This window comes from Cryptomeria japonica, chromosome 3, assembly GCF_030272615.1.
Source record: "Cryptomeria japonica chromosome 3, Sugi_1.0, whole genome shotgun sequence".
Classification (NCBI taxonomy): Eukaryota; Viridiplantae; Streptophyta; class Pinopsida; order Cupressales; family Cupressaceae; genus Cryptomeria; species Cryptomeria japonica.
Window position 1 is genome coordinate 90731561 of NC_081407.1, and position 12575 is coordinate 90744135.

At 34.3% G+C, this 12575-nt stretch overlaps 1 protein-coding gene across 3 annotated transcripts in view; it reads right to left on the minus strand.

Annotated features, from left to right (window-relative positions):
• LOC131078578 (exonuclease 1) overlaps positions 1-12300 on the minus strand; it is a 63847-nt gene extending 51547 nt beyond the window's left edge. For 2 of the 3 annotated variants that reach the window (XM_058016314.2, XM_058016313.2), the window contains exons 1-7: positions 11855-12300; positions 11479-11515; positions 11206-11386; positions 7097-7175; positions 6736-6780; positions 6470-6619; positions 6164-6287 (exon numbers count right to left, since the gene is read on the minus strand). In XM_058016314.2, coding sequence (XP_057872297.2) covers positions 6164-6287; positions 6470-6619; positions 6736-6780; positions 7097-7175; positions 11206-11386; positions 11479-11515; positions 11855-11932 — 694 coding nt within the window. In that variant the 5' untranslated portion in view covers positions 11933-12300. The remainder of the gene's footprint in view (positions 1-6163; positions 6288-6469; positions 6620-6735; positions 6781-7096; positions 7176-11205; positions 11387-11478; positions 11516-11854) is intronic. The other variant, XM_058016312.2, reaches the window with a different exon arrangement.
• Positions 12301-12575: the final 275 nt, after the last annotated feature.

Consider the following 12575-nt stretch of genomic DNA (forward strand, 5'->3'; position numbering starts at 1 on the left):
GAAAGGAAAAGTTGTGACTCCCTCAACAATGATATATAAAAGGGAGAAGAAAACCTCATTTGAGGAGGGGGGGATAATTTGGTGATGAGAAGTGCAGATTTGATTTAAATAATAAGTGCAGATCTGATTATGAAAGGTTGTGTCCCTTTCAAATGGTAGAAATAATGAAGAGTTACACTCTTTCAAAGGGTGCTAATGGTGAAAGGGTATGTCTCTTGCCAAAGGGCATACATGATGAAGAGGTGTGACCTCTCCCTCAAATTGAGAGATATAAAGGGAAGGAATCAAAAGCATCTAGTGACATCACCATTGATAAGATCAGATCAAAATTGTTATCAAGTTACAAGAAGTAACATTTGTGTTCTTTATGGTATGCCTCCCAATCTGCAAGCGACATCTACAGTGCGGACTCCAACCGCAGGCCACAATCTGCGTACAGGTAAGAGGGGTTAAGAAGTCTTAAGGTATATATGTGTGTGGATGTGTGTGCCACACACACACACATGCATTTTTATGAATACATATATCTCTAATGATTACTTATATGAATGTAGCAATAAAGATAGGAATCTATGTAGAATATGTATGTATATTTAGGATCATTAGAAAGATTAAAGAATATGTAAATGAAGACGTAAATTATGGAATGGAAAACAGTAATGAATTATCAAATGTAATATTAATGTGATTATATGATGAAGGTTATAGGGAAGAAATTCCCTTAGCCTAATGGAGGGATTATGATAATCCCTGGAGGGCAGTATATACTGAATATCTATATGCATATATATGGCTTGGTTGACTAAGTTCATCCAAGAAGAGACGGATCTGGCTAGTCCTCTCTGAGGACTTGGATGATGGGATGCATCATCCAAGGCAAGGAATTGACATAGGGTCTTCCTTGGATGGCTTGGGTGTAAGAGGTTACACCCAAGACAGGAATCGAATTAACCTTCGATTTCCTAGAGGGCTTGGATGTAAGAAATTACATTCAAGACAGGAGTCGAATTAACCTTCGATTTCCTGGAGGGCTTGGATGTAAGAAATTACATTCAAGACAGGAGTAGAATTAACCTTTGATTTCCTGGAGGGCCTGGATGTAAGAAATTACATTCAAGATAGGAGTTGAATTCACCTTCGACTTCCTGGAGGGCTTGGAACCAAGATGAGTTCCAAGAAGGCGAGCTTCCCGGCCGCCTAAGGACATACTTTCGTATGGCAATCGTATCCTTTTTATTAGATAAAAGTTGTGATTATGTTAAGTATTTTAAAGTTAGATTGCAATTTAGATTACTTATATATATATATATATATATATATATATATATATATATATATATATGTTTGTTGTATTCTAACAATCTATTTTGCAGGTTAATGATCTCTAACTAGTAGGGACATTACACACACACACACACACACACATATATAGATATATATATATTGTCTATTAGATATATATGAATATATATAACATACATATATATATATATATATATATATATATATATATATATATATATACTATATATTGGATATATATATATATATATAGATTGTATATATCTATATGTGAATATATATATATATATATAAATATATATTGGATATATATATATATATACTCATATATATAAATATACAATCCATAAATATATATATATATATATGTTATCTCATATATTTATACATATTTATACTCACTCTTTTTATTATTTATACATCACTTATCACATGATAAAATATTTATTCTTTACATTTAAGGACTTGGTTTTGGATAATCATTAGCTCCTTATGATGGGTATACTCAAATTCAAATATTTACAATCGTATGAAAAATCGAGACTCTTAATCAAAGTGCCCGATCATCATTACACATCTGATCTCAGAGAGATCCAGGGCATTATGGCAGGTTAGAGTCCCAACGAACAGGGCATTAGCTGGCTGTCGTAGTCGGAAACTCGAAAGATCATTAGCCAAAATATGAGTGTGGTAACTCAAAATGATATCTTCACAGGCGGATCTTCATCTGAAGATTTGGCAATTATACTAAATTAAATAGAGATGTCTGAAGGGGATGAAAGTACGCAAGATTTAAGAGAGGATGTGACATTTCAGTCATTAACATAATTACCCAACGTGACTATTAAGCCAAGCCTTCATGGTAAAATTAAGAAGCTTTAAGACCAATTTAGGCCTATATAGTTCTGTGTCATTGATACCTCCTGGACCTAAGTTAAACCAGAAATGGATACCCCTATCAAACTGAGCAGCTCAAAGAGGCAAATGGCCTTCGATGGGGTTATCACCAGGGATCGCCTCAAACGCATTATTCGCTTTCCTCATGCCTTAGTACTAGATGTTGTAGAGAACATCCTCGGCCCAGACTATCTCACAAAAACTGACCGAACTAGGGCAAACTCTAATGTGGCGGCCATGTTCTTGGCTATTACGGTGATCTCCACCAAGAACAGAGATGACACAGGCGCTCTATGCAAGGAGGTCTTCATAGCCTCGATCTTGGGCAGAGGGTTCTTGTCAATATTGGCAATGACTGGACCATACCGAGGCCAAGAGACTATGATGTTTTCATAAGAAACAATAGGCCGGTGCCTAGATACCCCATTATCACTATGGATGAGGAAGCATTTACCAGGGAGAGGACTGCTGCAGTAAATAGGAATGTTAATTTCATGTTTCACTTATTTCATGTGAGGAACCCGCCAAAGACTACTTGGTTCGAGGACTTCTTAAAGGAAGAGGGCTTGGAACTGGATGTGGGGGAAGAGGTGACCCCTTCCCCTTCAAGCTCGGAATAAGGAGGCTACGGTTCCTGGACAGAAGATGTGACATTTTTGTTCCTTCCTTGTCACCATATATTCAGCTTAGTTTGGTACTCTAGCTTATTACTATATTAAGAAGAACAATGTTAGCTTATGATCAATACAGACTTCGAAAGAGATAATAATCTCGCCATATTTTAAGGATAAACATAGCTAGTTTAAATGCAATTAAATAGTATGAATTAACTGTTAATTTTATGGTTTTACTCATATCCACTTCATGAGGAGCTTGGACCTTTCATTTTAGTTACTATTGTTGCTCCTACTCATATATTCCTACATATAATGAGGATTGGCTGATATATTCAGACACTGTTTTGATATTCATATATATGAATATATACTCATATATATGATTATAAGCATTAGGATATACTCATATATAGGTATATACTGATATAGGTGGATACATAATCAGGGAGGGATCTGCTAACACTGCAATGAAGGCCTTCAACATCTATATGTGTAGACTTATATGAACTAAGAGCATCAATTGCAACTTCTATTAGTCCTGCAAGTTGTTAAAATATACTCGTATGTCACTTGTTGTTGTGCTAGCCATACATGAAAGATTATCTGACATTCTACAGACTATGGGTAATAAGTGGCATGCATGCAGAATATTCTGGGTGAGAATTAAAGATAAATTCTGCCATGACACTCATCCATTTCTATTACCCTCTTAGTATAAATTTTACATGGCTAAGTGAGTTGGCTGGACACGGATACAGGCATGACAAAATCCCCTTTATCCCCTTTTGTTATTGTATCTTGGATATCATCCATTATCAGGGACAGCATCCTAATACAAAAACAAAAGTAAGTAAATAGGTGATTCATAACTATGGATGAGCATTGTTCAAAAAGGGAATTATCTAAGAACTCTGTTTATGATTATATCATATCTACTACTTTTTACTTGTAGATAAATGAGGTTAAGGATTTAGAAACACTAAAGAAGGAAATCGAAACACTATGTTTATAATTTTCTGTTTACATTTCTCTGTTTAAATCTTGGAATGGCAGTCCCAATCGGATAAATGGCTGAGGAAAAAGCCTAGACTGGAATATAAAATATAGTATTTCAAATAGGAAATTAAATTTTACTAACAATCTTGGTAAGTGGTATGAAAACTAACCATGTAGGGGGAGCAAGGCCATCTTTAACAAAAGAAAGGAAGACAGCTGTGCTAAAAAGGCCTATAAACAACATTTAATCAAAGCTCAAACTCAAGACAGGGCACAAGGAGAACAGTGATAATTGTAATATGTTAAAAGGGGCTTGTAAGGGAAAGAAAATATCTTCCCACCTGATCACCCTTAGCTCGGGGTGCTATTGTAATTTTCAAGAATTTCTTCTTATATGTAATAGTTGTAGAATTTTCTGGACTCTGGTCCCGGGCAAGGCCTGAGGTTTTCTCGCCTCCACTCTTTCCTACCGGTGCCCGCACGAGTAGAGTGATGTAAACTTTAATGATGATTAATAAAATTTTTGGCTTCGGCCTTTTACCGATCAAAAAAAAAAAAAAGATTTGCTCAATGACAGTCTGACCACAATGTGTGCATCAAGGCTGAGTGAAATCATTTCTTGATCATTGTGTTATATATTGATGACCTTATTCTCACAAGATCTTCATCAAGAATGATTTATGACATGAAAAGGGAACATAAAGGAGCCTTTGAAATAACAGATCTTGGATTACTACATCACTTCCTTGGAATTCAGGTGAGTCAAAAAAAGGATGAGATCTTTATATCCCAACCTAAGTATGCTTTGGACTTATTCAACAGGTTCAGTATGTTGGATTGCAAGCCTTTTACGACTCCTTATCAATCGGGTGTGAAGGTTTCTGCCAAATGTATTTCATCCATTGCTAATGCAAAACTTTACAGACAGTTGAGAGCCTTATCTACCTAACTCACACCAGACCTGATATACTATTTGCAGTTAATTTGGCTTCCAGGTTTATGCAAGAACCCAATAACAGTCATTGGCAGGCAGCAAAGAGGATTCCCAAATATATCGAAGGACAATTCATGTGGGAGTTGAATATTTCAGGAGCGGTGATAAAAATTCAGTGAATATACAAATTTTGACTGGACATGAGATATTGATACTTGTAGATCTACATCAGGATATGCTTTTCATTTGGGATATGGACCACTTTCATGGTCTTGCTTTAAAAAGCAATAAGTGGTTCCTCTTTCTACTATAAAGGTGGAGTAGTAAAAAGCTGTTAATGCTGCTTAGGAGATTGCTTGGATTCTCCAGCTTCTAGGAGAGAACGGTATTGCTCAGTCCAAGCCTACCTTTCTATGTGATAATCAAGGAGCTATTCAAGTCGCTCATAAACCAATGGCCCACTAGGACCAAACATAATAATAGTCATCAGCACTTTATCAAGCAGTGTATCCATGAAGGGATGATTGGTCACCACTCTTGTTGGACAGAGGATGAGATAGCAAACATCTTCACCAAGCCTCTCACTGAGGCTAGGTTTGTTGAAGAGCAAAAGATACTGAAAGTTAAGTTGCCACCAAAGGGAGATATAAGGTGATGACATCTTCAATATGTTATGTTCTCCCTCCAAGTCAGGATATAGGGGGGTGTTAGAATATGAAATCCCACTTCTCAAGCCCAATTTGAGTGATAGATCATAGTTAGCTAATTGAGAAAACTAATGGATTACTTTAAAATTTGAAATTCATGTAAACAAGTTGGCCCTCAGAGAAGTGGCTATGTTTTCCCCTCCTAAGAGGCCTATTTTACTTGCTTACTCACGCATTCCCTCAAGCGAGGTTCTCCAATTCTAGTGTTTTTTGGTTTTTTTAGATACTTTCTTGCTTTAAGTAGATGCTTGTAGATCTCATGGCAAATGTTTGGTGATTGTAATAATAGCAGCAGACTTTATTCAGACAATGCAGCACATGAAACCCATCCCTTTGAATGAGATGGCACAACTGGTCATTCGCATTTTCAGATGAAAAAGAAGAGTTTAATTAAAACATCCAAATGCACACACAAGGCATTACCTCCTTAACACAAATAGACATAGATGCACAAAAATAATTCTTTAAAACAACAAGAAGGAATCCATGGGAGGAAAAGGTGCTCCAGAGTATTGTGGTTTAATGTGAAATTTTAAACAAAATCCTAACCAGCCTAATAGTAAATACCAACCTTAGATTGGACCCTTTTGAAGGTTATATGTATTATACTATCATCTAGTTCAATGCCTCTACCCCAATCATTAATGATACAACATTTTTTAGCAATAATGAATTATAATTGAGCTCATGAGCAATGAGTTAGAAATAACCTGTGAATAATTCTTGGGTGAAACATTTAAATGTAAATTTCCCAGCAGACACATTTGTGCAGTCAAAAGCTCTGTCCAATATAACTTCTTCACCAACTCCAAACTTATCCATTTTGTAAATAACCTATTTATAACACCTTCAAAAGACAAGATTGTTAATTCCATCAGGGAAGAAATTCCATTTTGATAGTGAAGAAAATTCCTGAATGAGTTATCAGTCCAATGAAATATACGATCAGCAATTTGTTCAACTCTAAGCATAAAAGAATGAAAACTCTAAGCTGTGATTTTAGGGACTATACGAACCACATTGCACCCATATGCCAATAGATCACTATCCTCACTTATGACAGCTGCTAATCCACCTTTCTCTGGGTCCAACATAGACAAGTAAGCCAATTGAGAATCTGCTTCATAAGGTGCAACCATATATTCAACACATTCTTCTTTAAGGATCTGAAATCAAAGATATTTATGAAAAAGGCCATTCGTCATCAAGCTGCAATATATCATAGTATTCAGTACGAACAGAAAAGATACATAAAACTATTTCACGAAAATTGGACCGTTACGTGGATAAGCTCGTGTGCCATGAATGGTGTAATCTTTATTGCTCCCTGTGAAAGATAAGGCAGCAAAGATTTGTTTAGAGTAAAAAGCTAAAGGTCATAGACAGTTGAGCTACATTAAAATTTTAACAGATGATAAACTTACATGGAAGCTAGAAAGCTCAAAAACAATAGAATCTGCAAATGATCATTGGCAAACTAAAAAGAAATATCTCGAAAAATTCAAAAGCACAATCAAAAAGGTAAAGCTCCTAAACAGGAAAGCTATATTTCATAAATGGTAAAATTCCATGAGAATTAGAAGGCTTGAAAGTGATTCAAATCTAGAAAAAAAAATTATTTGTAGAACTTAGAAAAGAAATACCTGAAAAAATTCAATAGCACCAGTAAAATCTCCCTGGGATAACTTGGTTCGAGCTTGTTCCAGGTTGGCATCTCTCTTCCTGCAACATATAATTGTTAAGAATCCAAATTCCTTAAAATCATGATTAAATGGTCCTCTATTTTACAAAGCGTGTCCAGGGAATTCATTTCACGTGTCTTTCAGGTAAGTTTTGTTTTTGTATGCTAGAATTCTCACCCTTACCAGAACTTTTTAAAAATATTGTATTAACTATCGATGGCAAGGAACAAAAGAGGAATCTCTTATTTTAGTAATGTGGCTCCAAGAAAAAATTGTGTTACATAAACAGTATAGATTTTAAGGTTCTATTCTTGTTTGAATGTTCCAACATAGAAAACTAATAAGAGATTGTATTAGGTATCTTACAATAGATGATTTGGCTTCATTAATTAAAATAATTAGATTTTATCTTTTATTCTCAACTTTGTATTCAGTTATGTGAAAAGATCGTCACTTCTTTTGGCATGACACCTTTTCTGTGTTGTAAAAGATGACTTCTAACATTTTAATTTTTTCCAGTTCTCTGCTTATTCGTTTAGTTTACAGGCATTGAGAATCTTCCAGGTTGCAATCTGTCAACTAATGGTAGACAACCTTTGAAGAAAGTGCCCACGCAAAAAGAAAATTTCACCAAATAAGTCAAGAATTTGGGTATAATTTTGAAAATCTCAAAAGTTCTTTCATCTTTGAAGCCAGAATCCAATAGACATTAATAATAAATAACACATGACGAGAACATAATATCTGTTTTTTTCTATTTCTCCCTCTCTGATCACCAATATTGAAAGGGATTTTCATCAATTCTAGTTTGTCTTTAACAAAGCCAACAATAACATCGGACTGTCATTTATCTGCACTTGTATTTTAATAAAAAAAGAAATACCAAAGTGACGTCAGCATGAATTAAAAACTTTTGCCAGGATTCAGATTCTATTCAAATTAAGAATTAGAAGCCTCAAAGCCTAAATTACTCAACACATGCATTTACTGCTCTTTTGAAAGACATGAAATATGTATTTTGATGATTTAGGATAACAGCTCAGAACACACTCTTCTTTAGTTTCCTCCCTTCCATTTCAAAGTGTGAAAATATTTCCAAATGATTGCCCCAGCAGCTGGCTTTTAAGGCTTTGTATTGCAATACAAAAAAATCACTATCTACAAGAAAAGAAAAAACAATTAAACATACAGATGCAATTTCCAAATGAGGGCACTGAACCATACAAGAATAACAACATAAAGAGAGGGAAAAGAGAGTGTGTTTAAGAAGTTTTAACAAAGACCAAAAAGAGAGGATCACGTGACATGTGTGTATATATAGGGGTATTTTAATTTCACATTCTTTAGAGCAATATAAGAAAACTAAATTGTCCAATCAGAGAAAAGCAATTCAAGGTAGGCTTTGGAGTATCAAATTCCAAAATTGGGCAGAGTCAATGTGATAGTAAAATATCAATAGAAAGAGTTAAGAGGGGAAGAATTCTAAAATATTGAATTTTTAGCCATGTCAACCACAATTGGGATCGCCTTAATACATGGTAACTAACACTTGCGTGTATACATCGATGATTCTTATTGTAGATAGGAATCTGGAAATCATCAAAGCAAATAGGAAATTGGTCTAGCTCAATCACGAAAACTAAAATGCAGTGACAAGAATCCTAAAAACACTCAATAGAGATAGGGAAATAAAACATTCAAATGAAATGCAAACCATCGCAAACGTGAATGTCTCCTCCATGATTCTCCATTGTCCTTCTTTCTCCTTCAAATAGCTTTGTTTTGTGGATCTCACCTTCAAGTGCATAAGTATAATGTGAAAGCAAGATTGACAAGACGAGACGACAGCATAAGGGTACTAGAAGCGTGATTGATTCGACCAGATCTTTTGATTGAAGAAATTCATCCAGTTTATAGATAAATTGGAGAAAAAACAAGATTAGAATGAAATTGATATTAGAGGCAATTGATTTCAAAATGGCAAAATTGAGTTGAAGGAAGAAGGTTATGACACCTTCTATGTCATGAATTATGACATATTGCCAATGCAAAGGTTAGAGGACTAAAAGCTTTATGACATCTTGCTATGCCAACAGTATGATGCATGAGAAATTCATGCTTCCACCGAAGCACAAAAATAGGGAGAGACTAGAGAGAAATTGATTAGGTGGAAATTGAATTAGGAAAATTAGAAATTGATGAAATTAGAAAATTAAGTGAATTAATTAACAATTTTTCATTCATTAATTAATTCACAAAAAGAGGAGGAATTAATTAGCCAATTAAACAAATATTTAATTGTGACAAGAAGACTTAGGATAAATAAATGAATTATTTAACCTAGAGGGAAAATGCCAAACAAGATTAAATGAATAAATCATAAAACCTTAGAAGATTAGGTCTTGACAAAAGATAATTGATGTAGATTCGATTTAATCATGATTCTAACTTGATAAATGATTTGATTGATAAACAATTGAAATTGGTTGACAAATTGACCAATATTGATAAAGAGACCAAATTGATATATGCCAATTGACATGATTGAAGAGGACAAGGATCGATGACAAATCGATCGCAAAATTGACGAGATTGACAAGGACAAGGATCGATGACAAATCGATCTCAAAACGACAAGATTGATAAGAGGACAAAATCCTAATTCAAAAGCGATAAAAATGAGGAATGCAGAAGAAGGACTCGATGCTCGCAAATGATAAAGACCAAGTACGCAACATAGAAAAAATGTTAATGCGACGCAAAAACCTAAAATAAGGCAATGCGCCAATGTTAAAGTATGACTCCACAAGCGTTGACCATTTTTAGGTGTCTACACTTATATTAAAAAATTTACACTGTTATGTGGAATAAATATACAAGCCATAATGCATCTTGATGATTTAAAGAATGGTTCACATGTTTTATTTTCTTAAATACCCCATTCTCCTGCAATGTGAAAGTGAATTAAAATATATTCACAAACCTCAACCCTGCAATTATCCTTTTTTAGTTTTGGTGTGACAATACAATAAAACCACACTGCAGAAAAAAGGAAATAAAACTCAGTGTACTGAATCAAAATGAAATTGGGCATCGAAGGTATTGTGGTGTAGAAGTGAAGTGATGAATTCATGAAGAAAGTACCTCCACATTAAGGCAACCCACAACCTCAGCAGGTATGTTGTCAATCACCAAAAACAACACAGAATTTGGCAAATGCCATGGAAGAATAAAGTCAACAGAAAGAGCCAAATCTGATGTTATTTTTAAAATAGGAAGTTTTAGCTGTGAAATGCAAATGGAGTTCCCCAAGGACATGGTAAATCCTATTCATGGGTTTTGCATCGATATAGCCAATTAAAATAGGGGTCAGATGTGTAAAAGGGATCCAAGAATGAGAGAATGTGGTAAATTTGTACGATGAGGTAAAGGCAATTCAATGCAATATCGATTCCAAAGTTGGACAGATACTCCACACTAATAGCATCATCAACAACAACAACAACAACAAAAAGGCAAAAGGTACAGTAATGTAAATAAGAAGTTTTAGTCAGGGCAAGCATAGAAGATCACCAAATTATATAGTAAATAACATATATTCAAAAGCATCTATGTGTAGTTTACAGCAATACATGCCACTAAATTAGAAATCAGAGTCAAATACGTTTTACCAGTCCTATGGAAAGGTCCTACTTTTGCCACGAGGACAAACCCGCAAAATTGAAAACATGCAGATACAGGATTAAAATGAATCTTCCTTGTCAAGTAGAAGAACCACATATATAGCTACAAAAATTAAGTTGGTATTGAGGAGAAACTGCTGAATGTTTACTCCACCAGTTTAGGAACTTTACATTTCTGATTATATAATTTCTATTTCTATATGGTTGCTATAATTTCTAGTCTTAGAATTGTCACTTCCACTTCAAATTTCTTAGCAGAAACTGAGAATTTTTAGCCAACCTCCCTCCATAGGATCATAACCTAAGAGACCACTGAAACATAATTAATGAAAAAGGCACACACCAAACATTTAGCATAATATTTTAATTTTTCCAAAATGAGCATACCTCTGGCGTTCTTGTTCTGTGGCAGCTTTAGATGGAAGTCTCCCACCATCAAAAACAACAACTGGAATGACATTGTAGTACCTAAGCATACTTATTCTTTCCATAAAATACTTCATGTAGGGAAGATTAGAACTTTTTGTATTGGGAGCTCTCTGGCAAATCTCCATACTGCATGAATAGGCTGGTTAAGGACAAACCACAGTAAGCCCACCTGGAATGGCGAAACGTAAAGCTTGCTTAACTTAAAAACAAAAAAAAAGGAAATGAAGAAACCTCCTTTGTGAAGCCATGAGTAAGCATCAATACCCACCTGTTAAAGACCAAAAAATGATTTTGAGTGTAAGAAAAAATGTTCAACTATTAAACACTGAGCAAAACAAAAGATTTTCAAGTCTGTTTTGATTAGGAAGGTATTATAGGAAAATGGTTTGAGTGCAAGGGAAGAACCCAAATACATTGACCTTAGCGGAAAAAAAGAAATATCCATTGAAATCATGTAATTTCCACAGTTTATAATGTTAACATTATTCATTTCTAGATTGCATTGTGTAATATTTTTCAACATCAGACAGTGCAATCCAGAAATGAATAATGTTAACAAAAATCCATGCTAGACTAGACTGACTGTGACTAGGATGGTAATACTTACTCGTTTCCCTGCATATTTGTTGACATGAACTCTGTCAATGTAAGGCTTCATGACCTTGAAAAGATCTTTTATTCCCATAGTGGTCAATGAAGGTTTCTTACCCAGATATTTGAACTTTTAATCGTGCAAAAGCACTGGCCTGATTGAACTCTTCAACAATGAGTACGAGAACCCTCCTAAACCCTACAGTTCATTTTGTCTGTCTGGAAAACATCCTTTTATAACTGGTCTGCAATTTGTAATAGAGAATTAACAATGTTCAGCAATGGAAATTGTGCTCGAGAGCTTGCCTTTCTTCTATCCAATTGTAAATACCACATCCATTGAAGAATTAAGCTAAAATAATAAGGTGTTTAATCCTTCATTAGCAAACAATTTCCACTCTCTAGGAAGGGGGAAAATGTATTCGTAAGTTGAAAAGCGCTGTTTAACTAATAACTAAAAATACAGGAAAAACAAATTCAGCAAAGCATCGAGCTTTTGTTAATAAAAACATCATATCCATTAGGTAGTTTTTATATAGATGTAGGATAAAAAAAATTAAAACTGTAAATGTGGGATAATTTTAAACTTTAAAATTTAAAAGTGAACAAAATAATAGTTGAACTTGTTAAAGGTTATAATAAATAAATGGGTGTATTGGTATAAATCTAAAACTATGAATAAAATAATTATATAAAGTATTTTTATTCTTCAATTATAATTTTTATTAAATTTTGTT